This window comes from Bufo gargarizans, chromosome 2 (assembly GCF_014858855.1).
Source record: "Bufo gargarizans isolate SCDJY-AF-19 chromosome 2, ASM1485885v1, whole genome shotgun sequence".
NCBI lineage: Eukaryota > Metazoa > Chordata > Amphibia > Anura > Bufonidae > Bufo > Bufo gargarizans.
The window spans coordinates 710,010,434-710,038,016 of NC_058081.1; the positions used below are offsets into that span (position 1 = coordinate 710,010,434).

Here is a 27,583-nt window from a genome sequence, read left to right on the forward strand (position 1 = left end):
TTTCTAGTTTGCGGACAAGGATAGGCATTATTACAATGGATCCGCAAAAAAAACGGATGCCATATGGAACGTCATCTGTTTTTTTTTTGCGGATCCGAAATTTGTGGACCGCAAAACACATACGGTCGTGTGCATGAGGCGTTAGTCTGACCTCTGGTGGTTGTTTTTCAGTTAGACGGGTTCATATTCACTTAGACTGGACTCGTGTATTTGTGCTTGAAAAAAGGCGTATCTTTGCAGAGAAAAGTCGAACGTCTCTAGGAAAGTGCAACTTTTATTGCCCAAAAAAAAAGTCGCACTTCACCACTCAAAACAGAGAAAGAAAAGTGCGCCACCCCTTAGAAATTAGTCGTTTTTTGCGACAAATTCAGTCACAACAAAAAGGCTCACAAACTTAAATAGGTTGGAAAAAAAAACATTGTAAAAGTTAGAAAACCTCTGAATTAGGCCCCTTTCACACGAGCGTGACGGATTAGGTCCGGATGCATTCAGTGAAACTCGCACTATTTTGCAAGCAAGTTCAGTCAGTTTTGTCTGCGATTGCGTTTAGTTGTTCAGTTTTTTCCGCGCGGGTGCAATGCGTTTTGATGCGTTTTACAAACAACATCTCTTAGCAACCATCAGTGAAAAACGCATCGCACCCGCACTTGCCTGCGGATGCAATGCGTTTTTAACGCAGCCCTATTCACTTCTATGGGGCCAGGGCTGCCTCAAAAACGCAGAATATAGAGCATGCTGCGATTTTCACGCAACGCAGAACTGATGCATGAAAAACAACGCTCATGTGCACAGCCCCGTTGAAATGAATGGGTCAGGATTCAGTGCAGGTGCTATGCATTCTCGTCACACATTGCGCTCGCGTGAAAGGGACCTTAGGCTACATGTGTTTTGCAGTCTGCAAATTGCGGATTCGCAAAAAAAAAACGTATGCCATCTTTTTTTATTTTTTTGCGGATCCATTGTAAAAATGACTAAAACGGACAAGAATAGGACATGTTCTATGTTTTTTGCGAGGCTACGAAACGGACATACTGATGCGCACAGCACACGGTGTGCTGTCCTCATTTTTTGCAGACCCATTGAAATGAATGGGTCCTCATCCGATCCGCTAAAAAAAAAAGGCGCCATTTACTCCAAAATGATATCAATGAAAAATAAAATTCATCCCCCAAAAATCAAGCCCTCACACAACTCCATAGAACGAAAAAGAAAAAAAAGTTATGGCTCTTGGGAAGCGGCAATGCAAAAACATTTTTTTCTTTTAAAATAAAATTGGGTTTTATTGCAAAAAAGTATTAAAACGTAAAAAAAAACTATATGGATTTGGTATCGCTGCAATCGTAGTGACCCACAGAACAAAGATATTATATTATTTATACCGTAAAATCGATAACGTAAAAACGCAGTGGCGGTATTGCTGTTTTTTTTTTCTCATCTCCCTCCCAGAAAGAGTTACCGGTAATAAAAGTTAATCAGAAAGTTTGGCACCATTTAAAAACTACAACTTGTCCCGCCAAAAAAAAAAACAAGCTATGTCGACGAAAAAAAATCAAAAAGTTATAGCTCTTGGAACGCGACGATGAAAAAAAGGAAGAAGAAACGCTGGGTCAGTAAGGGGTTAATGCAAAAATTGCGATTGAATGCGGGCTATTCAGGCACCTCCAGAGACCCGGCCTGGCCATGCGAGTGTTAATGCTGCATCCTCACAGTGGGTGGAGGTGTCAGGCAGGGAGGGGGCGGCCTGTGGGGCTTGTTCTCACCTGCACAGGGAGGGACTGCTCTAGACTGGAGCTGGACTGCGCTGCTCTGGGCACTCACTTCTTCTGCCTCCTCCGGACTGAGCTCAGCTCTTCGTTATCCCTAAACTCATCCCAGGTCAGTGACCCTCGCAGGATCTGGCTGCAGCAGGATCTGCTTCGCTTGGTTGTTGCCTTTTGCAACATTTGTTTTCTTACTTTCCCTTCTCGCGCTGAGGAGGATGCTTTGATGTTAGAGCGTCAGCTCTTTTGCCAAAGGGCGATACTGAAAACGTAGTCGCTTTCTGGAGTCGCGAAGTAACGAAGGTGTTTGGCTCAAGGCGCGAGCGTGCTCTGTCCGGGAAACGTGCTCCATGTGTCGGTCGCATCTCCCAGACTAAACGTGGCTCCCGAACCGACTGCATAGCGGTGACTCCGGGGCTATTACAGCGAATGCACGCGATGACGTGAGCACTAGGGATGAGCGGACTTGTGTTTTAAGTTCGGCGTATCCAAGAATTCCATTATGGATTCCACGACCACGGACGGAATTCTTAGATACTCCGAACCTCGAAACACAAGTTCGCTCATCCCTAGTGCTCACAGTACCGTGGACCCGTGACCAGATAGAGACCGACTGTATCATAAACGGCTAGGGAAAGACACGGTCGGCGCGGGAGGTACAGCAAGGCACGGACTGCGTTTCCTGGTCCGATCGTGTGTGTGTGTGAGCCCTATGGGTAGTGTTGAGCGAACGTGTGTTTTAAGTTCGGCGTCTAAAGTTCAGGTTATCGAAGAATCGCGTTATGGATTCTAAATTTCGTTATGGTCCGTAGTAGCGGAATCCATAACGCGATTCTTCGATAACCCGAACTTTAGACGCCGAACTTAAAACACAAGTTCACTCAACACTGGTTATGGGAGGATGAGCTCAGGGGATGAAAGGGTTACACAGCAACTGCTTTTAATGTGTTGTGTTTTTTTTTTTTTTTTTTAGATGAGATTTGTGTCATAAGTAGGGATGAGCGAATCGACTTCGGATGAAACATCCGAAGTCGATTCGCATAAAACGTCGAGCTCCTGCTCCGTACAGTACTAGAATGTATTGGCTCCGATGAGCCGACCTAATTGCTTGGAACCGAACCCGAGTTCGGGATTTTTTTATATTTTTTCCAGTACAAATGAATTTATGAAGTTATTGTGCGAAGTCTCGCAAAGCAATAACTTCGCTCATCAGAGCCAATACATTCTAATACTGTACGGAGCTCCTGCTTTATGCGAATCGTCTTCGGATGTTTCATCTAAAGTCTCATCCTAGTCATAAGGTGCAAAAAAATGTTTTGCATAGATGCACCTGATGGGGTAAAATCTGCTTTGATCTTCTCTTGATATTGGTTATAACTGTGCGGCTCCTTTAAAAAAAATAAAAAAAAAATTAATGCATCTTATTGATGGTTATAGCAGAAATATAGGACAAATGTGACACAGAAGAGAATAGATGCAAAGTATCCAGCCCCGAATAGACCTCAGTTCAGAATAGATACAAAGTTGTGGCTGCAGCTGTTGTCATTTGAGATCTTGGTGTCTTGTAAGCCCCATGGTGTGACCGGCCGGGTCATAGGTTCCCCATAACTCTCCATCCCCGACCCTCCTCGCTCTTCCTTTGTCAGTTCTATACAAAAGTTTTATAGGCTGGTCAGGAAAGCCGGCTCCTTGTGCCTGAGACAATCCCTTTATCATGTAGAGAAGGCTAATACAAGCCACTTACTAATGTATTGTGATTGTCCATATTGCTTCCTTTGCTGGCTGGAGTCATTTTTTTCCTTAAAAATCTAAATAAGCAGCACTACATACCCCACATTAGGGAAAAGTCCAATTGAACTGGTACCAGCAATAATGGTCCAGACTTGGTGCTCGCAGGTCGAGATCCAGGCTAAGGGTCCCTTGGAATAATAATAATACTTGGAAAAATCCGCAGCACTCCTCCGGTTTGGTATCAAAATGGAGGAGTGCTGCGGATTTTTTTTCCATGGATTGATTTTTCCATCACATTATACGCTGTTTGTTTTCATGGTTATGACCACCCTGCAGATCCATCAGTGGTGGTCGTGCTTGCACAATATAGGAGAGAAAATTAAAAAAAAAAGCATCGGCCTCTCTGGTGGCCGGAATCTCAGGCATGCACGACCGCTCCCGTCCCGGCCACCTTGTATGTTCACTGCAGATGCCGTTTGCTGAAGTGAGACGACCCCTTTAAGGAGATTCTCCCAGAATTTGATATTGATGTCCATTGCTCAGGATAGGTCATGGATATAGGATTGGCAGGAATCCAACTCTGATCCCCATCCATCGGCTGTTCCAAGAGGCCGCAGCTCTCCATGAGGGCTTAGGCCAGTGACGTCATGTGGCCTAGTTGCAGCTCTGTCCTATTCAAGTGAGTGGGGCTGAGCTGCAATACCAAGCACAGCCACTACACAATGTAGGGCGCTGTGCTGGGAGACTACAGCCGAGCTCCAGCAAGTGCAGCCGAGCTCCAGCGACTGCAGCCGCCTTTTTATGTTCCATAAAATCCTTCACAGATTTATTTTATTTTTCCTCTGTGAAATCCACCATCAAAACGCCAACATTAGCTTTCCATAGAATTTTAATGGGAAAAAGCCCCCCTGCGCACACTTTTTTTTTTTTTTTTTTTTTTTTTCATCTGATATCGGCTTCTTCTCTCGCCTGCCGGAATGCGCTGGGGCCGGCAGACGTTCCATCCACATGCGGCAGTTAGTATCCGGCCGGATCTTCTCTCGCCTGCCGGAATGCGCTGGAGCCGGCAGACGTTCCATCCTCATGCGGCAGTTAGTATCCGGCCGGATCTTCTCTCGCCTGCCGGAATGCGCTGGAGCCGGCAGACGTTCCGTCCACATGCGGCAGTTAGTATCCGGCCGGATCTTCTCTCGCCTGCCGGAATGCGCTGGAGCCGGCAGACGTTCCGTCCACATGCGGCAGTTAGTATCCGGCCGGATCTTCTCTCGCCTGCCGGAATGCGCTGGGGCCGGTAGACGTTCCGTCCACCTGCGGCAGTTAGTATCCGGCCGGATCTTCTCTCGCCTGCCGGAATGCGCTGGAGCCGGCAGACGTTCCATCCACATGCGGCAGGCTGCTCTCTGACCGTAGAGGTGAAAGTAGCCTTAGCTCTCTGGTTTATTTCCTATTATTTTAGGCTGTCGTGCATTGTATTACTTTTTTTACGCATTTTTTTTCTGTGTGTATAAGAAGTTCTGTCTTGTGACCGTGTACACATCCACGAGCTATACCCGAAGCACATAAGGCCACGTCTTAACATAACCTGGAATAATGCGGAGATGGGACTGAAGGCCTCACGCACACTCACGCACACCGTTGTGTCCGTTTTTCAGTCCACAAATTGCGGAAATGTTTTAAAATTTCTTTGCGTACCCATTGACTTCCTATAGGTCTGCATTTTGCGGACCCGTTCGGCGGTGGTTAGCACATGGATGATCCGCGTGCTTTCCATATCCTTACGCAAAAAGATACGTGCTGGCTAAAGGCAGACCTCGGACCACTTGGAAGTCAAGGGGTCCATAAAAAATGCGGATGCAACACGGACGGGATTTGAAATTTGCAGAACACAGAATACAGGCCGCGGCGTGCGTGCGGTCAGAGTGGCGGTGTCGAGGTGTTACTGGGGAATAGTAATCATTTGGATAGATCGGGTGTTTTTCTATCAGTCCGGCCTCGCCCACACGTCGCCTGATCGTGGCAGTATGGAGACTACGTATATTGGCATGATGTGCGGTGTACAGTTAACCCTTCACAATACGGATCACGTAATATTGTACGATGGCGATGGAAGCGTGTGCCGTCATATATGTATCTGTGATGTTATATGTACGTGCGCCGGTTTGGAGCAGCATCTGGTCTTTGTGTTAGACAATCGTTTAGGTAACAATTCCCTCCGGATTTATCGCAGGATCCCAGTGTTTTACGGTCATGTACAGATCACGAGACGCCATTTATGATACCTCATTGTCCTTTCTTGAGCAATTGTCAGAACGTCCAAGCGCGATTTTTATCTGCTTTTAATAAATGAGTTACGGAAAAAATATGGTGGCGAAACGACTAAACCTAACCTTTGTCTGCTGAGTCACTGTATCTAATCCTATCCTGTGTGATACTGTCTGCTGAGCTGTGTATCTAATCCTATCCTGTGTGATACTGTCTGCTGAGCTGTGTATCTAATCCTATCCTGTGTGATACTGTCTGCTGAGCTGCTGTATCTAAGCCTATCATGTGTGATACTGTCTGCTGACCTGCTGTATCTAATCCTATCATGTGTGATACTGTCTGCTGAGCTGCTGTATCTAAGCCTATCATGTGTGATACTGCCTGCTGAGCTGTGTATCTAATCCTGTCCTGTGTGATACTGCCTGCTGAGCTGTGTATCTAATCCTGTCCTGTGTGATACTGTCTGCTGAGCTGCTGTGTATCTAATCCTATCCTGTGTGATACTGCCTGCTGAGCTGTGTATCTAATCCTGTCCTGTGTGATACTGTCTGCTGAGCTGTGTATCTAATCCTATCCTGTGTGATACTGCCTGCTGAGCTGTGTATCTAATCCTGTCCTGTGTGATACTGTCTGTTCAGCCTCTGCATCAAAGCCTAGGTTGTGGGATACTACCATATCTAAGTTGAACATATGTGACACTGTCTCAGAGCAGTACAACCCCCATCATGTACTGTGGCCCCTAGTGAGCACATCTGCAGGTCCTGGGGTCAGTTTTTTTGGCTCTTTTGATATCCCCTCTGGAGCCGGTTCATGGCTGCAGGACACGGAGGAGCCATCCGGGGTCGCGTCATCCATGAAGTGTCCTCACGCGCCATCTTTTCCTCCTCTGTTACGTTCTCCTGCTTTGGGCTGATAATGACACTATTGCTGATAAGCAGCAGAGATAAGAATGTGATGATCGGGCGCCGCTGATCTGACTGCAGCAGTGACATGGTGGCAATGTGTGTGCCCTGTATCGCTGAAGAATGAGAGAGGCTGCGCTACATGCCACCTGCACCCCGTGTTCCCCAACCTGGCCACAGCAAACCTCTCAAAATGCAAGTTCTTAGTATAAGGACTCATGCACACGGCCGTGTTTCGCGGCCGAGAGCGGACCGTGGAAACCCGGCCGGGATTCCTCCTGACAGAATGAGCGCACGGCGTCATTGGTTGATATGACGCCGTGCGCTTCATGCAGCCACTGCTGTACAGTAACACACAGCTCCGGGGATTGCGCACCCATTCAAGTGATCGGGCCCGCATCCGTGATGCGGGGAGCACATGGCAGCTGCTCGCATATTGTGGGCCTGTTGTATGCAGGACGCAATACTGCAACGGCCGTGTGCATGAGGCCTAACTCCATAATGGGCCTGGATCTGGTGCATCGACCGCGACGGGCCTGGATCTGGTGCATCGCCCGCGACGGGGCCTGGATCTGGCGCCTCGGCATCGCCCGCGACGGGGCCTGGATCTGGCGCCTCGGCATCGCCCGCGACGGGGCCTGGATCTGGCGCCTCGGCATCGCCCGCGACGGGGCCTGGATCTGGCGCCTCGGCATCGCCCGCGACGGGGCCTGGATCTGGCGCCTCGGCATCGCCCGCGACGGGGCCTGGATCTGGCGCCTCGGCATCGCCCGCGACGGGGCCTGGATCTGGCGCCTCGGCATCGCCAGCGACGGGGCCTGGATCTGGCGCCTCGGCATCGCCCGCGACGGGGCCTGGATCTGGCGCCTCGGCATCGCCCGCGACGGGGCCTGGATCTGGCGCCTACTCCTCAACCCTCCCAATGAGTTGAGGCACTCCAGGGTCCCCACACCGGGGGCGCTTCTACCCCTCTGGCTCATGGCTTTGATCTCGAGGTAACGCAGGTGACCACAGCCACCAGTCAACCTGCAGACACCTCGAAGCTTCCGCTCGGTGTGCGTTGTTCTTGCTCCATACCAGTTCGCACAGAGGCACTCCACTTGGCGGCGTTGCGATGCCTCCTCTGGGCACTTGTGACTGTTTCTGGCACAGACAACGCTCTATTCTCCTGTGCATTCCCTGCGGCTGCCGGATTATATTAGCTCATGTTGCGCTGGGTGTGTCCCTCCTGTCCCACCGCTGGAGACGAGTCTGCACATTGTTCTGTCATTTTTATATAGATTTCTTTTTTAACCCATTCAGCAACTGAAGTATAGCAGCTGCTGAATGCAGTGACCCACAATGGACAGGGAATTGCTTAAAAGGAAGATCCCAGATGTTTCCCTCTTACTGACTCCACATGCAGAATGGCTCTGCAGCTTTGGGATAACCCTATTGATGTCTATGGTCCCATAACTGACAAATCTCTAGGGAATGCAGGGTTTACCCCCCCACCCACCCACACGCCGTGTTTTTCCCATATCTTCTGCCTAGAACACTGGCTCCCTGTATCCATCTTGTCTGCACTTGCCGGAGGTGAGGTCTCTATGGCCGCCCATCTCGGGCTCAGGAATGCAAATGTTCCCATTTTGTAAAACTATCTAGGACAAGATATGCAAATGCCAAGTCCTGTGCCAAAATCCTGCCATGAATCTCCATGATGCCGCTCCAGGGTAACGAGCTGCAGAGCTGAACATTTCCAAAGGCACTTGGCATCGGAGAATAGATCTCTCTGTCCCTGGTGAATGGCCCGGCCTGTGTGCACTCCTGCTCCTTCCTTCCTCCAGAAGTGTCCTTAGATCACTTTCTTCTCTGAAGGTGTTTCAAGGGCCCCTCTTAGTGTCCTCATATTAAAGGTCACACTGCTGATCCTGAGTTACATCCTGTATTATACTCCAGAGCTGCACTCACTATTCTGCTGGTGCAGTCATTGTGTACATACATTACATTACTTATCCTGTACTGATCCTGAGTTACATCCTGTATTATACTCCAGAGCTGCACTCACTATTCTGCTGGTGCAGTCACTGTGTACATACATTACTTATCCTCTACTGATTCTGAGTTACATCCTGTATTATACTCCAGAGCTGCACTCACTATTCTGCTGGTGCAGTCACTGTGTGCATACATTACATTACTTATCCTGTACTGATCCTGAGTTACATCCTGTATTATACTCCAGAGCTGCACTCACTATTCTGCTGGTGCAGTCACTGTGTACATACATTACTTATCCTGTACTGATCCTGAGTTCCATCCTGTATTATACTCCAGAGCTGCACTCACTATTCTGCTGGTGGAGTCACTGTGTACATACATTACATTACTTATCCTGTACTGATCCTGAGTTACATCCTGTATTATACTCCAGAGCTGCACTCACTATTCTGCTGGTGCAGTCACTGTGTACATACATTACATTACTTATCCTGTACTGATCCTGAGTTCCATCCTGTATTATACTCCAGAGCTGCACTCACTATTCTGCTGGTGGAGTCACTATGTACATACATTACATTACTTATCCTGTACTGATCCTGAGTTACATCCTGTATTATACTCCAGAGCTGCACTCACTATTCTGTTGGTGCAGTCACTGTGTACATACATTACATTACTTATCCTGTACTGACCCTGAGTTACATCCTGTATTATACTCCAGAGCTGCACTCACTATTCTGCTGGTGGAGTCACTGTGTACATACATTACTTATCCTGTACTGACTGTAACTTCTGTCTTCGCTCTATTGAGAAAATTCTTGGCAAGGAATACAAACCTGTACCATGTTATGTCTGCATCTGTATGTCCCATCCGCAAATTATACAATGTGTCCTATATTTGGACTCCTGCACATGAACGTGGTCGCCCCGTGGCCATGCTGCAGCCCGCAAATTGCGACCGTGGGGCAGCCGCAGCAGATCGCGGACCCATTCACTACAATAGGTCCGCAATCCGCCCGTTCCGCAAAAAGATAGGACATGTTCTATCTTTTTGCGGAACGGAAGTACGGGACAAAACCCCACGGAAGCACTCCGTTGTGCTTTTGTGGGTTTCCGTTCCTTCCTTCCATTCCTCATCTCCAGATTTGCGGACCCGTTGAAGTGAATGGGTCCTCATCCCTAATGCAGAATGCCCACAGAACGGCGCCCGTGTATTGCGGATCCGCAAATGCAGTTCTCAATATGGCAACGGGCAGCACACATTTGTGTGCAGGAGACCTTTGGCTGCAAATTACGGATCTATTGAAGTCAATGGGAGGGGGGGGGGGTTCTATGGCGTTCTGCTTGTCCCTCTTGCCTGCTATTTGGTCAGGTGTATCCGCAGTGAATAGAATTCTATTACAAGGTAACAGTTTATTTTAAGGTGACGGGTGACTTGCTCCGATGCCTGCCGCGTTTCATGTCTGAGGCAGCCACACAGAACGTCTGAGTGTCCGGTTACTAGACGGAGATATCGCGTGTCTGCTGCTGGAGCACCAAGGGGTCAGGACAGGTGGAAAGGGAAACCTGTATGGGTAGCGCCCCCGGGTATGTGGAGGTCAGGGGCGTCACTGCGCCCACCGTGACCACAGTATATACTCACTCCTTTAAAGGGGGATTCCAGTTTCCATGAATAGGTCACTCAGTGCATAATAAAAACCTCCTCACTTTTGTTTTTTTTTCCTCCTATAGTATCAACCACTCATGCGTTTCAAGATCTCTGCTTGCTGTAATCAAACAGGAGTTTTCGTTTTTTTTCTCTGTCCTGGAGACACCGGTACTCGACTTACAAGACAGAGCTCGGATGTCTGCATCACCTGACCAGGAGAAACTTTTGAATCTACTGAATGACAGCAAGCAGAGATACTGAAAACGGAGGAATTGCAGAACTTTTCATCATGCAACACCTTCTGAACTATAAGATCGTGCTCTATGCACTGTTAAAATAAAAATACCGCGCAGTATGTGTTTTTGCGCTGGATTGGAACATGTCGCTGGGGCGTTTCCAATATAGTTGCAAAAACCTGTATGCTGAGTACAGTGCGCACAGCGCCCCCCGGTGGAAGCTCGTGCAATTCCACCCTCCTCGTAGACTAATCTCTGCTCCAGTTATATTGCATAGGACTCTTGTGGCTATAAAGCAGGGATGGCCAACCTGCGGCTCTCCAGCTGTTGCAAAACTACAACTCCCAGCATGCAAAGACTGCCTACAGCAGGGCATGGTGAGAATGGTAGTCTTACAACAGCTGGAGAGCCGCAGGTTGGGCATCCCTGCTATAAAGGTTTTGGACTCCGCTCTGTTAGATCCATAAAGGGGTGTTCCGGCTGTTAAGTTATCGCTTGCCAATAGGATGGGGGATAAATATTAGTGGTGGTGGTCCTACCGCTGAGACCCCCTCTGATCATAAGTGCTGTACTCCCTCCACCAATCGAATAGTTGTCCACTATCCTGGGCATAAAAACCAGAGTACGCCTTTAAAGGGTACAAGCCTATCCCTTACCCACAGGCTAGGATATGGATCTAGTTGGTGGTGGTCTGACTGCTGGGACCCCCACCAATTATGAGAACAGGCATCTGAGGGGGGTATCCCAACAACTGGACTGCAACCAGTCAGAAACTTATAAGGGCTCATGCACCCGTCGTTGCCCGACCATGCCCGTATTGCGGCCTGCAAACAGCGGGTTCACAATATACGGGCACCGGCCTGACGCACATCGATGCTTCTGTTGCAATGTTTCATTCACCCATGTACTAAACATTGCCTCCGACCATAACCAGTCAGCGCTGGCCCCAAATAAATTGCAACAATGTAGCAATAAAGTTACATTTACACAAGACGCGTCATTGTTGTCACAGCGCCGGAGCTCGTGTTTAATCCCGGATATAAACCTTGACCAAGTGACTGATGTCTGAAACCATAATGTATGAGAGAGGATGGCCCTCTCTGTTGGGCATGTGCCTGCTGGGAGTTGTAGGTTCAGGAATAGAATTCAAAACAGACAGTAAAAACTGCCTCTAACCCAATAAAGAGAAATTATTTCTGTGCCGTTCAGTGTCTGCAGAAAGCCTTGTGTTCTAAAGCTCAGTTCTAATCCATCCAGTTGGAGGGCGGCCACCTTCCGCTTTCCATCTAGACCTGCTTTTCCTTCATCCCTCTTTGTCCTCTGACCGAGTTGCCGTTTCCTTTTTTTTTTTTTCCCCCTTTGTCTTCCCCTGTAGATATTTTGGTAGCTCCCAGTGTTACCCCAGCAACCCTTCAGCGCCTCTAACCTCAGAGGGTTTGCATTATATTTAAGACCGCCATATGCTTAAAGGGATTGTCCAGGATTATTATTTTTTTTTTGCAACAGCACCCCTCTCGCTCATGGGCCATGACTGGTATTGCAGTTCAGCGGTATTCAATCGAGTAGGAAAAAAACTGCAATATTCCATTTGGCCTATATATGGCGGTGCTATTTTTGGAAAAAAAAAATATTATTTTTTTCCTCATCTTAAACAAGGGAGACTGCACCTGACTTGTAATGGATGAGTGTTTTCTAAATTATTCGGGCTCCCAACAACCTGTAAATCTTACTAGTCCAAGGGGTGACGGGCGGTTAGACATCTGATATAGGATATCTGTTGGCCGGGTATTTATTGCTGGGCAGCTGCTATGGAGCACGATGGCCACTAAGGGGAGCCATTTCCAGGTGTGGACTATGTTTGATGAAAGGGGGGTATGGGAAATGCAATGGAGCCCCATGGTTACCCTTGCCATGGGCATCATCCCTGTGCTGGAACATCAGACTGCCTGCATGTGATGTAATTGTGTGTGTTTAATACCCATATGATGTTACAGTGTGCATGCTGACCTCCCTTTTTTTTTTTTTTTTGTGTGCATTATGCCTGTGTTGTGACATCACTACATGCATTACTCATGTGCCGTAAAATAGTGCGCCCCGGCACTGACGCAGGCCTCGTCCCTAAATTGTGTTTGGTCAATCCCGCTAAATTCTGCAACATGAGATGAAGTATCCACCATCGCTTAAGTCGCCCATCAAAAGATTGCAAAAAAAACGTAATACTACAGCGCAATTTTGGTCTGCACCCGCACAGCAGAGCCCTCCTCGCCTCACTAATTACGCGCTTGTATCTCTGGCTCGTCTGCTTTTGGAACAGTGTAGCTATTGCTCCCTGGATGGCTGCCATTGACTGAGCCCTTTTATATAAGATAACCCTGAGTACAATGGGCCCGATGAGTCTGTATCTCCCTGAACTGCCCCTGACCCGCGATATAATCTGCTGGAACATGCTCGGCTCTGCTTCATTAGTTTTGCTTGCGTAAGTTTGTGCTGGTTCATATCTTGACCGTCCGCCAGGAATCTGTAAACTGTAGAGAAAATGGCAGCAACTGTTCCCAGGCCTTGGTAAATGGCCCCTTTTAACTATTAGGGAATTGCATTCTAAGCAATTCCCCAACAGAAAGCTATACACTGAGTCATTGGTCTGCGGATGGCGTTGACTTGGGACAATTGGTTTTCCGGTTTACAGATTGGCTGACGCTTGGTGTTGAGCGATTCTTTAGAATATTAGGGAATTGCTAAAAAAAAACAGGCAATTAACTAATATATCTACTTCTAGTTTTCTGTGTAGCAGATTTGACTGGTTCTGCTGGGTCATGGGGGTTGGTGATGCCTCATTGTGCCGATTTCTCCTCAGCTACCCCGGGCTTTATTACCATTGTACAACTGCTTAAATAGCAATTACTAATACTTGTATCACCACAACAGCGCACATGATGTGGAATGGTGGGGCTATATATCTTTTGTTGGGGCCTCCTCTATGGAAAATGGGGGCTCCATCCGTATAAAATGAATAGAAACACAGAGTGTTCCTTTAATTTTGTGAGTAAAGGGCAATTCCTACAGTAAAGCTACAGCTCCTAGTAATGAGGGCGGAGCTGTGACCACCTCATAGGAGACTGGTTGTCATAAATAACCGTTTATGAAACGGCCTAAAAGAAAATCTGACTTTGTTGCCTATAACGGAAATGACCAATCACAGCACAGCTTTAATTCTGTATTCTGCTGTTGAAAGATGAAAGCTGCTCTGTGATTGGTTGCTATGGACTACTATGTACATCTTCCCCATAGATTTTATTTATTGCCCATAGCGACCAATCCTGACGCAGCTTTCATTTTTCAACAGCAGAATACCAAAAATGAAAGCTGCTCTGTGAAAGCCCACAGCAGCCAATCACAGCGCAGATTTAATTTCGTATTCTGCTGTTGAAAAATGAAAGCTGCGTTGGGATTGGTTGCTATGGAGTAGTTCCTAGATCAGCAACTTTTGGCACTACAGCTGCTGTGAAACTAACTCCCATCATGCAAACATGCTTGGCTGCTCTTCTAACTCCTATAGCATTGAATGAAGCATTCTAGGAGTTGTAGTTTCTGAACAGCTGAGATGCCAGAGGTTGCTGATCCCTGGACTAGTTCATAAATCTTCTGCCATTGATTTCACACTCTGTTCATGGCAACCAATCACAGTGCAGCTTTCAATTTTCAACAGCAGACTACATGATGAAAGCTCCGCTGTGATTGGTTGCTATGACAGTTTTGTAAAACTTCCGCATAGATTTCAGTCTTTGTTGCCCATAGCAACCCATCACCGCGCAACTTCCATTTATCAACAGCAGAATACAAAATGAAAGCTGCGCCATGATGGGTTGCTATAGGCAACAAAGACAAGTTTCTGTTTTTGACAGTGTTCCTGTTGATTTTGGCTTCAGACACCCGGTCCTGCCGGCTATGTCCATGGCGTGGGGCGGTGCGGATCTTATACTGGATTGTAGCAGATGGCTGCGCTCAGAATGTGGTTCTTTCCACTGGGAACCAGTTTGGTTTAGATCAGCATCTCCAGAAGCAAAACAAACTGGTTCTGTGAGGGTGAGGCGGTGGAGGAGCAGCCAGATGTCAGCCGGGAAGAAGACGTCTTAAAGACAACCCTTCTGTTCGCCGCTGCTGAAGTCTATAGCTTAGAGGCGCTGTTCCCTCTCCTGACATGTCTTAGCGACTACTTGCATTTCCCCTGTAATCAATTCTGGAGCACCAATTCCTTGTCATTCCTCTATTATTCCTATTAGAAGTTTATGAATAAAATGCCATCTTGGTGTTACCAGTTGGGAGAGGGGGTGTCGCTGTACAGTCTGCTACAGCTAGCACTGATTGGACACAGTGCTGGGACCCCCCCAACTGGTAACATGCAGTTGGCGATTCGTTCATAAACTTCTAGTAGGAATAATAAAGGAATGGAACTAGAGTTACAGGAAAAGATGCAGATCCAGAATTGTTATTACATGGGGAATGAAAGTAGTGACTTGGGGTACTTTCACACTAGAGCGTTTTTCTTTTCCGGCATAGAGTTCCGTCCTAGGGGCTCAATACCGGAAAATAACTGATCAGTTTAATCCCCATGCATTCTGAATAGAGAGCAATCTGTTCAGGATGTGTTCAGTTCAGTCTTTTTGACTGATCAGGACAGAGATAAAACCGCAGCATTCTACGGTTTTATCTCCAGCCAAAAATACTGAAGACTTGCCTGAATGCCGAATCCGGCATTTTTTCCCATAGAAATGTGTCAGTGCTATCTCCCCCACAGATGAGCCAGAAGGGCGAGGGGGGCACGGAGCGATTTTAGTGGTTGCGTTTCGAGCCGTCCAGCTCAGTGGTGGAGATTGTAATGTAAATACTCATGTATGGAAGCCAGTATGATGGGCTTAGATACAGCCTGCATACAGTGTCCCACATAGAAGGCTTAGATACAATGACTGACATTGATGCATGGTAGGCTTGTATACAGCAGAGTAGAAGACAGTATCACACATAGGATTGGATAGAGCAACCTAGTAGTATCACACATGAGGGAATTAGATACACTAGATGAGCAGAACAGTATCGCAAATGTCAGGCTTAGGCCTCATGCACACGACCGTAGTTCTGGTCCGCATCCGAGCTGCAGTTTTGGCGGCTCAGGTGCCGACCCATTCGCTTCAATGGGGCCGCAAAAGATGCTCCGTTCTGTGGCCCCGCAAATAAAATATAAGATGTCCTATTCTTTTCCGTTTTGCCGACAAGAATAGGCATTTCTACAATAGGCCACCCGTTCCGTTCATTGCGGAAGGCACACGGGCGGCTTCTGTTTTTTGCGGATACGCAAAAAATGGAACAGTCGTGTGCATGTAGCCTTAGATGCATGGACTGGCGCTCAGTGCCAGCATGTGCACAGAGTTATTTGTTCAGTCGATTCTCTGCATATTTGCCGGATCTCCTCCAGACTCCGTTATAGTTAATGGGGCCAAATGTCGTTCCGTCCATGACTGATCCGAGGGGCTCTCCCCCCCCCCCCCCCCACTGGAACGGCCTGCCAGATCTGTAAATGCTGGTGGGAAACTAGCCTCAGCTTAGATACCGTATCACACATGCTAGGTTTACACTACTTCAGTAGACGGTATAGCACTTTATAAGCTTTGATACAGAAACATGGTGTGCTTAGATACACTATTGCACTTTGTAAGCTTAGATACTGCATCATGGTAGACTTGGGCTTCACTGCGCTTATAAGGGCTCATGCACAGAAATGTATTTTCTTTCCGTGTCCGTTCTGTTTATTTTTTATTTTTTTTGAGAACCGTATGCAGAATCATTCACTTCAATGGGTCCACAAAAAACAAATGTTTGCATTCTGTTTCCGTATGTCTGTATTTCCGGAGAAGGATAGTACTGTTCTATGATGGGCCAGCTGTTCCATTCCGCAAAATAATGAATGCACACGGCTGACATCCGTATTTTTTGCGAATCAGTTTTTTGTGGACCAAAAAATACATAAGGTCGTGTGCATGAGCCCTAATTCTAGCAGTGTGTTCTGACCGGAGGAACAGACTGCCGGCGTTTTCTGCATCTGGTGTACTTGCCGGATTTCAGCCGGAGGAAAAAAATACTACACCCGGCAATTTTTGTGCGGCCAGATCCCATTACAGTGAATTAGGATCCAGCGGTGTACAGTGATATCTGGCTGTTCTGGATACGGGTAACTCCGGCGGAGGAACAGTCTGCCAAAGTAAAAACCGCAAATGTGATGGTAGGCTTTGATACGCTAACTCAGTAGACAGTATCACACTCTGCAAGCTTAGATACAGGAATGTGGTAGGCTTAGATACACTAGTTCAGCAGATGTTATCACACTTGGATACACCAACTCAGTAGACAGTATCACACTTGATAGGCTTAGATACGCAGAGTTAATGTAAATTCCTCACTGTAAAGCGCGGTTTGGATCACAATTTTTTGTCTTCAGTCTTCGCTCCATATTTACGAGGTGCGTCTGTTTACTCTCGGCTTTTGCTCCCAGCAGGCTGCGATCCTCTGATCCGAAGATGCAGGACGTCTGTCTTACTTTGTTCCTGATGCTGGCATGTAAGTAAGAAACCGCGGAGACGCAAGGACATCGACCACGTGATCGCCACATATTATATTTCATACATGAGAGAATGGGACAAAGAACTTTGCTTAAAGGGGAACTCCATATATCACATAATCCTTCCAGATATCACGTAATCCTTGTCTATTGCTTTTCTGGATCCTTCCCAGTGTGGGGGGAGCATAGTGGTCACCAAACACAGCACCACTGGTTAAAGTGTGATTAATAATGGCACTAAGGGGGTGGAGCCTGACACCTGCTTGTTGGCATGGGGGAACGTATGTCATGGAGAGAACTGCTGTCGGGTAGAAACCATACTGTGACACTGAATACAATCTGATCAGTGGGGGTCGGACCCCCGGGACCCCCGTGGATCAGCTGCTTGTGAGCGCTGTGACCTTCTCTGTGCTCGCCAAGCACAGCGCCGTACATTATATAGCGGCCGTGCTTGGTATCGTGCTCATCCCCTCCCCCCCATTCACTTCTATGAAGCTGAGCTGCACGTCGGCCACGTGACCGATGACCGTGCCGTCGCTGGCCTAGTGAAAGCTATGAGAATTTTGCGGCACTACGGTCAGCGCCAGTGCCTTCTCAAACAGCTGATCGGTGGGGGTCACAGGTGTCCAACCCCCACCGATCAGATACTGATCACCTATCCTGAGGAAAACCCCTTTTAAACGTGCTTTCAGCTAAATATTTTTGGTAGGTGGATGTGCCCCTCCTCAATCTCTCCCCACCCCCACATCCTTCAAAAAAATTTTTTTTACTTTTTTTAAGGCTGCGGGTCGTCTTATCCTGTTTGACCAGATTCTGTGTGATCTCATAAGCTCTTATCTGGTCTCTCTCTCTTTTTTTCTCTGTTTCAGCCACGCCTCTTCTCCACGCCAGCGGGGGAGCACCACAAGGTCTGTCTCTAAATTCATCCCACCAAACCAGCTGCACAATGATCCACCCCCCCCAAAACATTTTTTTTTTTTAAAAATGAGTCTAGTATTTTTAAATTAACTGATGTTATATAACAAAATGATACAATGTAACAATCCAAAGTATGTTATATCTACTTTATCCACAAGGGTTAGAATTTTTAGAGGTAGGTTACCTGTGGCCCACCAGTGACAATGGGGGTTATTCATCAAAGGCTGGAATTTTAACACAGGTCTTTGATACCTCCTGCACTGCTGGAGGATGTGCCTAATTTGCCAGAAAATTGTCTGGTATTGTGGTGGGCCAGTCCGACCCTGAATATTTCTAGAAGCTCACAAAAAATGTTTTCATGTATAGGTAACCACCAAACGGAAACAAATATCTCTCGGCCCCAAAGGGCGCCAGCACTTTAAATGGCACGTCAACTATGGGGGAGGGGGCCACTGGTACAGGTTCTACATGGGGCTATGGAGGTATAAATTATTCCCGATTTTGGTAGTGAAGATCTTCACCAGTCTTTGTCCCAGCCCCTAGGGTTTTGCCCACTTTAGGGTCTCCCAAAAAATGCCTTGGGCAGTAATAATCTATGCTAGTAATTCACTGCTTGATCTGTAGAAACCTCAGTGGTTGCACATTTATTTTCACCTTGTCCAATTAGGACAGAGCTGGACCGCCCACGAGGAGCTCCCCAGATAATAGATCTTCAGTAATAACAAAGCAAAGGGGTGGATGATAATTTGTTAGGCCCATCTGTATGCATTAGTTATGTAGCAACCTTTTTAATTAGATTTTTTGTTATTTTGTAATTTTATTAATTTACTTCCTTTTTTTCCCGTTTTAGAGAGCGACCCTTTTGTATATGGTGAGTATTCATTCCTAATGACTTCATATATTTGACCTCCACTATAACGCTGGGTTCAGACCTGAGCGTTCTGAAAGGAGCGCTCTGTATGCGCGATTGTACCGGCGTTTACAATCGCGCATACAGAGACAAGCGAACGCCCATTGTTGCGCGTTCCCGAAAGTCTATGTACGGGAACGGGCGACAAGACGCCTCAAAGAAGCTCAAGAACTTTTTTGAGCGTAGGGCGTTTTTTCAGCGCGTTCAAACGCGCTGTAAAACGCTCAAGTGTGAACCAGGGCCATAGGGAAGCATTGGTTTTCATGTGTTGAGCGTTTTACAGCGCGTTTGAACGCGCTGTAAAACGCTCAGGTGTGAACCCAGCATCGGGGGAATGTAAAGCTGCTACTCGCCTGTTGATGAGTGGTGTAACTCCTGTGTTTTCTGCTGTTTAGATTACAAGACTCTGCAGATCGCTGGACTCAGTGTTGCCGCGGTGCTGTGCGTAATGGGGATCATCATTTTAATAAGTGAGTCGTTAAGCGTTCATTCTGAGAATGGTATCAGTGTGATCATTATATTGATGGACTGTTCAGGAATGCAAAAACATGGCTGCTTTCTGCCAGCAACAGCGCCACACCTTTCCACAGGTTGTGGGTGATATTGCAGCTCAGCCCCATTAGCTTCTGTGGACCTGAGCTGCAATACCTGACACAACCTATTGACAGATGTGGCGCTGTTGCTGGAAAACACAAGCGCATTTTTCTAATCTTGATAGTCTTTTTCTGATACAGAGCTCCAAATCCACTGCATAGTCAGTCATGCACCGCCATGCTCGAATTGTGGCCCGCAAACAGCGGGTCTGCAATATACATGCCCCAGCTGATAGAGATAGAGAATTATTTTATTTTTTTGGCGGTGCGTAAGGATCACGGACCCGTTCAAGTTGAATGGGTCTGCGACGGCCGCACGGACAGTGCTCGTGCATTGGGGACCACAACTTGCGGTCTCCAATGCACGCAACGCATGAGCCCTTAAAGGGATATCTTTCCATCTCCTAAAATGATGGCATGTCATTCGGATGTGTCAATACTTTGTGATTATTAAAGGTGCTGAGCAGAAAGGATCCACAGTTGTTAGAATTCAGCACTGCCACCCCTTTACTGTTGCATTGGTGCCCTGGCCACCCACTATAAAGCAGATCTGCAGCACATCTGTACTCAAACAGGACTGGCTGCAGTTCCCAGGAGTGCCACTATGCAGGGAAAACTTTAAAGTGGTCACATCAGAATGGTATGAGAATCCCCCCCCCAGGTGACATATCTTTGCACAATATCCTGTGGCATTACTAGTTGGGAATAATCCTTTAAATAATATAGTCTTGTAAATAATCCTTTTGTCTGCTGAAGCCATCACTAGATGGAGCTATTGAGCTTAGGGTTCATACCTTGAGCTTGGTAATAAATCGGTATGCAGTGAGCGCCCTCCAGTGGTGACTGCAGCCAACCACACAGTTTTCATCTAACTCTATGCAGAGAATGTAAAGCGCTGTATTGGAACAACTTAATACTGACCAAATGACCATCATAAGGAAAATAAATTTACTGGTGGGGATTTATTTTATGCTGATTGGCGGTCATCCTTTAAAGTATGTTTTGGACTTGAGTGTTTTCCGGGACCTAATAGGCCTTATAAACGAACCTTTGACACATCTGTAGAAGAAAGTTTGTAATATACTTGTGGTTCTAAAGTTACTTGGAATGGTCTCCTGGGAACCCGGTCACATGAAGCTCCTCTTCTGAAAATCCAACTTCCACCAACTTCACGTTTTTTCTAGCGCATGCGCAATCTCCTGAACACATCTCATCTGTGCATGCCCCAGGGAGAGGAATAGTTTTGGCCTAATCCACAGTGGAAGTGACATCCTGTTCTGAAACCAGGTGAAGTTGGTGAAAGCAGGTTTGTAAGAAGAGGAATGTCGCGTGACAGGGTTCCGGGAGGCTGATCCACACAAGTAAGGTAAGTATATTACAAAGTTTCTTCTACAGGTGTGTTATATGTAATTAAGGTGGGTTTATGGGACCTTCTGGGTTCTGGAACAAAAACCCTTGTAAGCCACCTCTGGCGGTGGCTTACCCCTCAAGAGAAGAAAAGGATCGGGTGTTGAAATTCGTCAGTAGTTCCCCACACACGTTAGATTATCCCACTAAATATCGCAGGTTTGGCCAGCAGTTGACTAACGTGTATAGCGGCCATTAGGCTGTATAGCATGATGCTGAGTGTCTCCTCCTATAGACCTCTGACTGCTGGATGGTAGTGTTGGGGTGTGAATATTCAAATTGCGAATTTTAATTCCGAAAATCGCCACTTCGAGAATTTGAAAATATTTAGAATATAGTGCTATATATCTCGAATATTCTAGAATTTTTTTTTTTTTTTTTTTCATCAGTAACCTCCCTTCTTGCTTGTGGGCCAATGAGAAGGCTGCAATGTCTTTGTCTGAGCTTAGCAACATCCCTAGCAACCAATAGGAAAGTTGCCGACCCCTTAGGCCTCATGCACACGACCGTTTTGTGCATCCGCGGCCGTTGTTCCGTTTTTTTCCTTTTTTTTTTCTGCGGACCCATTGACTTTCAATGGGTCCGTGGAAAAATCGGAAAATGCTCCGTTTGGCATCTGAGTCCGTGATCCGTGTTTCCAGTCCGTGAAAAAAATATGACCTGTCCTATTTTATTTTTTTTCACGGACAACGGTTCACGGACCCATTCAAGGCAATGGGTCCGTGAAAAATCACGGCTGCACACAACATTGTCGTCCGTGATCCGTGTCCGTTTTTTCCTATCATTTCAAAGGCAAACTTGACTTAGATTTTTTTTTCATTTTTCATGTCCGTGGATCCTCAAAAAATCAAGGAAGACCCACGGAAGAAAAAACGGATCACGGAACAACAAAAAACGTTTTTGTGGACCACCAAAAAAAATCGTCCGTGTGCATGAGGCCTTACTATATGGGAACCTCCCCAGCAGCCCTTGTATGCAGTATTTTAAAGATCTGAGAGGCAGCAGGGTTATTGCTGTGCTCTCTGCTTTCCTGTGTTATTACATTAACTACCGTGTGTGTGTGTGTGTAATAAATATATATATATATATATATATTTAATTTTTTTTTTTTTTTTTTTTTTTTTTTTACAGATAAATATTTACAGATAGATAGTCAGTGTAGGTTAGATTGATCTAGTGTAGCTGATCGGTTCCAGTGCAGGGTGTTAGGTAGTGTGACAATACTTAGTGCACCAATCGGTAATATGTAGTCAGACCTGCTAAAATATGCGCATCATTTAATTGCCAATTTGCACAATCGCAAATATATTGGAGCACTCTATCTGCATATAAAGCTATTGTAATGTTCTGCCGTGCCAACCATTTTCTCCAGTACCAGGAAACTTCTAGCAGCTTAAAAAATGTAGCAACAGTGACCCACGCCTGTATTGCGCGCAATGCGCGCATATTACATTTGACTATTTTCGCAATCAAGAAATTCGCAAATTCAAATATTGCCCCTGCCACACATCGCTAACTGGATGGCAGAATCTCACATTTCAAACAAGAATAACCAAAAGCCTTCTGCATAGCCTTAAATTCCTTACAGAGATCATGCAGCCGGTGCAGATGGTTTGTGTTACATGGAGGCCAATGGTCACCCCCTGGGAATATGTCATGAGAATAAACAATGGCCCTCACCTCCTACAGACTGCTGAGCGGAGGCTTCCTTATGGTCTTTGTTGTTTTCAGTTTCCTGTACAGATTCTTAGAAATTGACTCTTTATTTAATTTTTTTTCTCTAGGTGGAAAATGCAGATGTAAATTCAATCAGAAGAAGGAGTAAGTTGTATACGCCTTTGGTTTGTACGCTGCGGGTGGGGTCTGTCATTAGATTAGGGTCGTGCTGGTAACTGAGCTGCCTGCTGCGAACATGGCATCTAGATTCATGGCACTGTCATACCTGTGATGTTGCCACCAAAAGCAATGACAAAGCTACTGAACTTGAAGTTGCGGCAGGCACTTGGGGCATTAGGAAGTTTGAGGTAACCTATACATTGAGGGTGGGCTCTGTGGTTAGCTTTGAGGTAAACCTGTACTAGAGCCACTGCAACCAAACTCATGGAGGTTGCAACACTCCCACTAAGGACAACCTGGCACTGCTGAATTTGCCACTGCGGCGTGGCCACTGCCCCCAGTGTGATATCAGTTCCACCATATCTTTGAGATATGACAACCCCAGAACCCAACATAATCTTAAAGTGGCCATACACTTTCAATAGCTGACAGCTGAATGATCATTTGCCTGATAGCTTGGGAGGAATAGCTGTCTGTAGACATGCACACTTGGCAAGGCAGAGCATGCATGTGCTCTCAATGGGAATAGGGGAAGGCATACTTCCCGTACTACTGGTTTAGCTGCACAGAGACGCTTCCCAATTCTGTACTGTGTGGAGCAGTAGGAGTGCCCAGACTGCACTGCTATGCTGAGAGAGGCGCAACAGAGTTCCCCCATACACAACTCTGCTTTGGGCCCCAGAAATTCCAAATCTAGCCCTTCCTGTCGGGCAACTTTTAGAGGGAGATTATCTTCCATGAATACAAAGGATTGGGCATCTTGAAAACCAACTGCCTGATCCTCCTTTCCCTAGACATCCTCTGTAAGGGAAGAGTCTACTCACCCACCATTTACATACAGTTGGTTGACTTTGCACCGTCTATGGCCACCTTCTTAGCATTGCAACGAACGTAACTGTAAGTGGATGCAGATTCGGACGTGCTGCACATCGTGCATAGGTCGCCACGTTCTTTCCAGGCCTGGCCTAGACCATCTGCTGTTGGCCTTATGTTTGGTTCCTCCTCATGCCCTCCTTGGGCTTCTGACCGGACTGTTTTTTTTCTTTCTGCAGCACCAGGAGCAGGCCCCACGAACAGCAGCTGATTACTCCAGGTAATGATGACTACTAGTTATATGGTAGCTGATGCTATATTTATGTGGTAGTTAAGAGAGATGCTGGTTGGCTATGTCCACCCTTGAAAACCCTGTTTTCTTGAGTTAGAGCTTCAAATCCCTTACATAGACTTCAAGTTAGAGAGCATCTGTCATCATGGTCAACCTTATAAAAACCACCTATATTGCCTGGTAGGTAATCATGCAGAGTAAAATGAGATATATGTATTTTCTCTATAAAGTTAATAGTTGGTGAGATATTTATGTAAACTACCTATTTGGAGCACCAGAGAGCTGGCCACAGTGCTAGGAGCACTAATGGTGCAACGACCCTGTGCTCTCTGTACTCCCTCTTCCCCTTTGACTGACAGAGCTATGGTAGCTATCTTATTTAGCCTTGTGTTCTTTCGGCAGCACTGAGGCTCAGTGACTCGGCACTCGCGCAGTGGATCTGATGAGCTCGAAAAGCAGCGCTCCTCAGATTGACTGTATGGGCACTGAGTTGACTCTGCACTTGCGCAATGGATCTTCTACTGCATAAGAGCTGGGTCACTGAGCTTCGGCACTGCCACAAGAACACCGGGCTAGAAGAGATGTCACTCAAGGGGGAAGGGGTACAGGCAGGCATTGCGCTATTGGTGCTCCTAGTACTATGGCCAGCCCCTTGGTGCGCCAAATAGCAACCATTAACCGTATAGAGAAATATATTGTTTTACTCGGCATGATCAACCCTACCAGGCAATATGCTTGATCATGCTGACTGAGGCTCTTTAAATAACTCTGCAATTACCTGCAGCCACCACTAGAGGGATGCATGCCATTTTTTTATTATTGAATTCAATGTATATACTTTATGCAGTCAGAAGATGTTTTCATTCTTGTCTATAGATGAGATTTTAACCCTGTATTAGAAATGGATCCCCAACCTCATAGGACGTTTAGTAGGGAAGAAGACTTCCACCAGATCAACTTTGACAGGACATTGTACAGATGAGAACCTGTCCGTGTGTGGGGTTCCGATTTAAAGGGGTTGTCTGCTTTTTAAAAAAAAAAAAAATTATATTGATGACCTATCCTATCCTCAGGATATCAGATTGTTGGGGGTCTGACTCCCGGCACCACCGCCGGTCAGCTGTTTGAAGAAAAAGCTTGTCCTCGCTGCAGTTGTGACGGCGAGCAGGTGTAATTACAACTATGGCGCCCCCATTCACTTCAATGGGGCGGCTCCTTCCTGTTTGAGTAAGTACTACAGAGCCGTGCCATAGAGGTGAACGGGGACGCCATACTTGGAATTACACTGCTCACCACTGAGATTGCTGCAGCGAGCAGGTAAGCGGAGCAGAGAAGGCAGAGCTCGTACGGGGCGATATAAAATTCTTAATTACATGCAATTACAAAGTATTCAGATCCAGGTGCTGCTTTGGAAGACATGGAATGATGAACCTATGTATGGCTGGCGGCTAGACTCTGTGACCACGCCTCTCTGGGGAGGGGCTTCTGTCTGCTATGTGAGAGCTCTGCCCCCTTTAGGGCAATGTGTCCTATTGATCATTTGACAGTCTGATATCTGATCATTGTCGCATCTGTGTTTCAGGGAGCGCCAGTCACTGCTGAACCCCCCGCCCCGCCGTCCACACTGAGGACACAAACAATCCCAAGCTGTAACGTCTCGTTTGCCTCCTGCCGCCGCCTGTGACCTTTTTTGTTATATAAACTATTTTCTTTAATATTTTTGGCTGCTAATCCAATAAAGGTTTTGTTTTCTCACAGTTTGAGGCTTTCTTTTCATGTAGTCAGCGATATGATGGGGGGGGGGGGGGGGTTATTGTGCTGAAGGGATTGGGCTGAGCTCTCCGAAATGTGAGGAAGTAACAAACAAAGGGTAAAAAAAAAAGCCAAATTACTGGAATAAATGATTTTACTGATCGGTAATAAAGTATTTTCTTGATTTTAATATTTTGGAATTTGTTTTATTTATGACAAATGTAATACAAAGATTATGTTAATATAATAGTAATATATAACAAAAAAAATTAAAATATTTTTAGTTTATTTTTAATCATTTTATCTTTTTTTTTTTTTTTTTTTCTGTATAATATTGCCCATTATGTTTTGCTTGTTTAGCCAGGCTTTCTTCTACCTACAGATATCTCCTGCGTCAACATGCACATAGTTATACCATTCTTCTCAATGGAAATCTATACATGCGACAAAATCGAATCCCCCCCCCTTGCCTATGACCCTTGGATAGTATTCACCCCCTCCTCAGGACAGGAAACGGGAAACACAACCACTTGAAAAGTAGGTACCGACCCCCTTCATGCCAGTTCTGTTTCCTGTCCTAAGGGACAGGTCTTGGATTCACACCACACCACAAAGGAGAGCTGCGGGCACCCCTTGTGAGTAACTTAAGAGGAGGGCCTACCCGGCGGTGTAAGGTCTCTTTCACACGGGTGAGTATTCCACGCTGGTGCAATGCGTGAAGTGAACGCATTGCACCCGCACTGAATCCGGACCCATTCATTTCTATGGGGCTGTTCACATGAGCGGTGATTTTCACGCATCACTTGTGCGTTGTGTAAAAATCGCAGAATGCTCCTCTTTGTGCGTTTTTCACGCAATGTAGGCCCCAATAGAAGTGAATGGGGTTGCGTGAAAATCGGAAGCAAGTGCGGATGCGGTGCGATTTTCACGCATGGTTGCTAGGAGACGATCAGGATGGAGACCCGATCATTATTATTTTCCCTTATAACATGGTTATAAGGGAAAATAATAGCATTCTGAATACAGAATGCATAGTACAATAGGGCTGGAGGGGTTAAAAAATAATAAAAAATAATTTAACTCCCCTTAATCCACTTGCTCGCGCAGCCGGCATCTCTTTCTGTCTTGATCTTAGCTGTGTGCAGCAACAAGGACCTTTGGTGACATCAGTCATCACATGATCCATCACATGATCCTTTACCATGGTGATGGATCATGTGATGACCGGAGTGACGTCACCACAGGTCCTGTTGCTACACAAAGCTAAGATGAAGACAGAAGGAGATGCCGTATTCGCGATAAAGTGAACTAAGGTCAGTTAAATTATTTTTTATTTATTTTTAACCCCTCCAGCGCTATTGTACTATGCATTCTGTATTCAGAATGTATTATTTTCCCTTATAACATGGTTATAAGGGAAAATAATACAATCTACAGAACACCGATCCCAAGCCTGTACTTCTGTGAAGAAGTTCGGGTTTGGGTACCAAACGCGCACAATTTTTCTCACGCGAGTGTAATGCGTTTTGCACTGGCGCAGAAAATTTGCGGGTGTTCCCGCAACACACTCGCACATTTTCCCGCAACGCCCATCTGAAAGAGGCCTAAGTCTTCTTTAAGAAGCCGCTGCAGAAGTCTGGACCTCTGTCTCTTCCCCCTGCTCTGGTCCCTTCTCCGTCGGGAGGCTTGTTTCAGGTCTCCGGAGTGGTGAACCTCTGTGGCTGTGTTCCACATGTTCGGCTGCCAGCGTCTGACGTCACTTCCGGTTTTGGTGGTTGGCGCTGACGTCCCCAAAAGCAAACTGCCTTGGTTTCAGAAGTCTCTTCCCTTCTAGCAAAAAATGTTATGTCAGAAGTCCCAGTTCAGGAAAGAAAAAAAGGTTTTTATTAAAAAAAGCAAAAAAAAACGAATGGCTCCTACCGTACAATAA

The 27,583-nt window shown here is 46.4% G+C and overlaps 1 protein-coding gene across 2 annotated transcripts; it reads left to right on the top strand.

The window, feature by feature from the left end:
• Positions 1-1,738: 1,738 nt before the first annotated feature.
• FXYD3 (FXYD domain containing ion transport regulator 3) lies at positions 1,739-25,658 on the top strand. Of its 2 annotated transcripts, none has more exons than XM_044282571.1 (8): positions 1,739-1,875; positions 17,070-17,131; positions 18,002-18,040; positions 18,901-18,921; positions 19,356-19,430; positions 22,745-22,781; positions 23,849-23,889; positions 25,484-25,658. In XM_044282571.1, the coding sequence occupies exons 2-8, from the start codon at positions 17,092-17,094 to the stop codon at positions 25,501-25,503; spliced, it is 273 nt and encodes a 90-aa protein (XP_044138506.1). In that variant the 5' UTR covers positions 1,739-1,875; positions 17,070-17,091; the 3' UTR covers positions 25,504-25,658. The 2 variants fall into 2 exon arrangements, with proteins under 2 accessions (XP_044138506.1, XP_044138507.1); XM_044282572.1 differs by having other exon boundaries at positions 1,780-1,875; positions 17,067-17,131.
• The last annotated feature ends 1,925 nt before the right edge of the window (positions 25,659-27,583 follow it).

Bases quoted from the DNA above. Each gene is read 5' to 3' on its own strand.
- FXYD3 (XM_044282571.1), top strand. From the start codon at position 17,092: ATGCAGGACGTCTGTCTTACTTTGTTCCTGATGCTGGCAT. The intron at 18,922-19,355 runs GTGAGTATTCAT...TCTGCTGTTTAG, and splicing joins GAGCGACCCTTTTGTATATG to ATTACAAGACTCTGCAGATC. The intron at 19,431-22,744 runs GTGAGTCGTTAA...TTTTTTCTCTAG, and splicing joins GGGGATCATCATTTTAATAA to GTGGAAAATGCAGATGTAAA.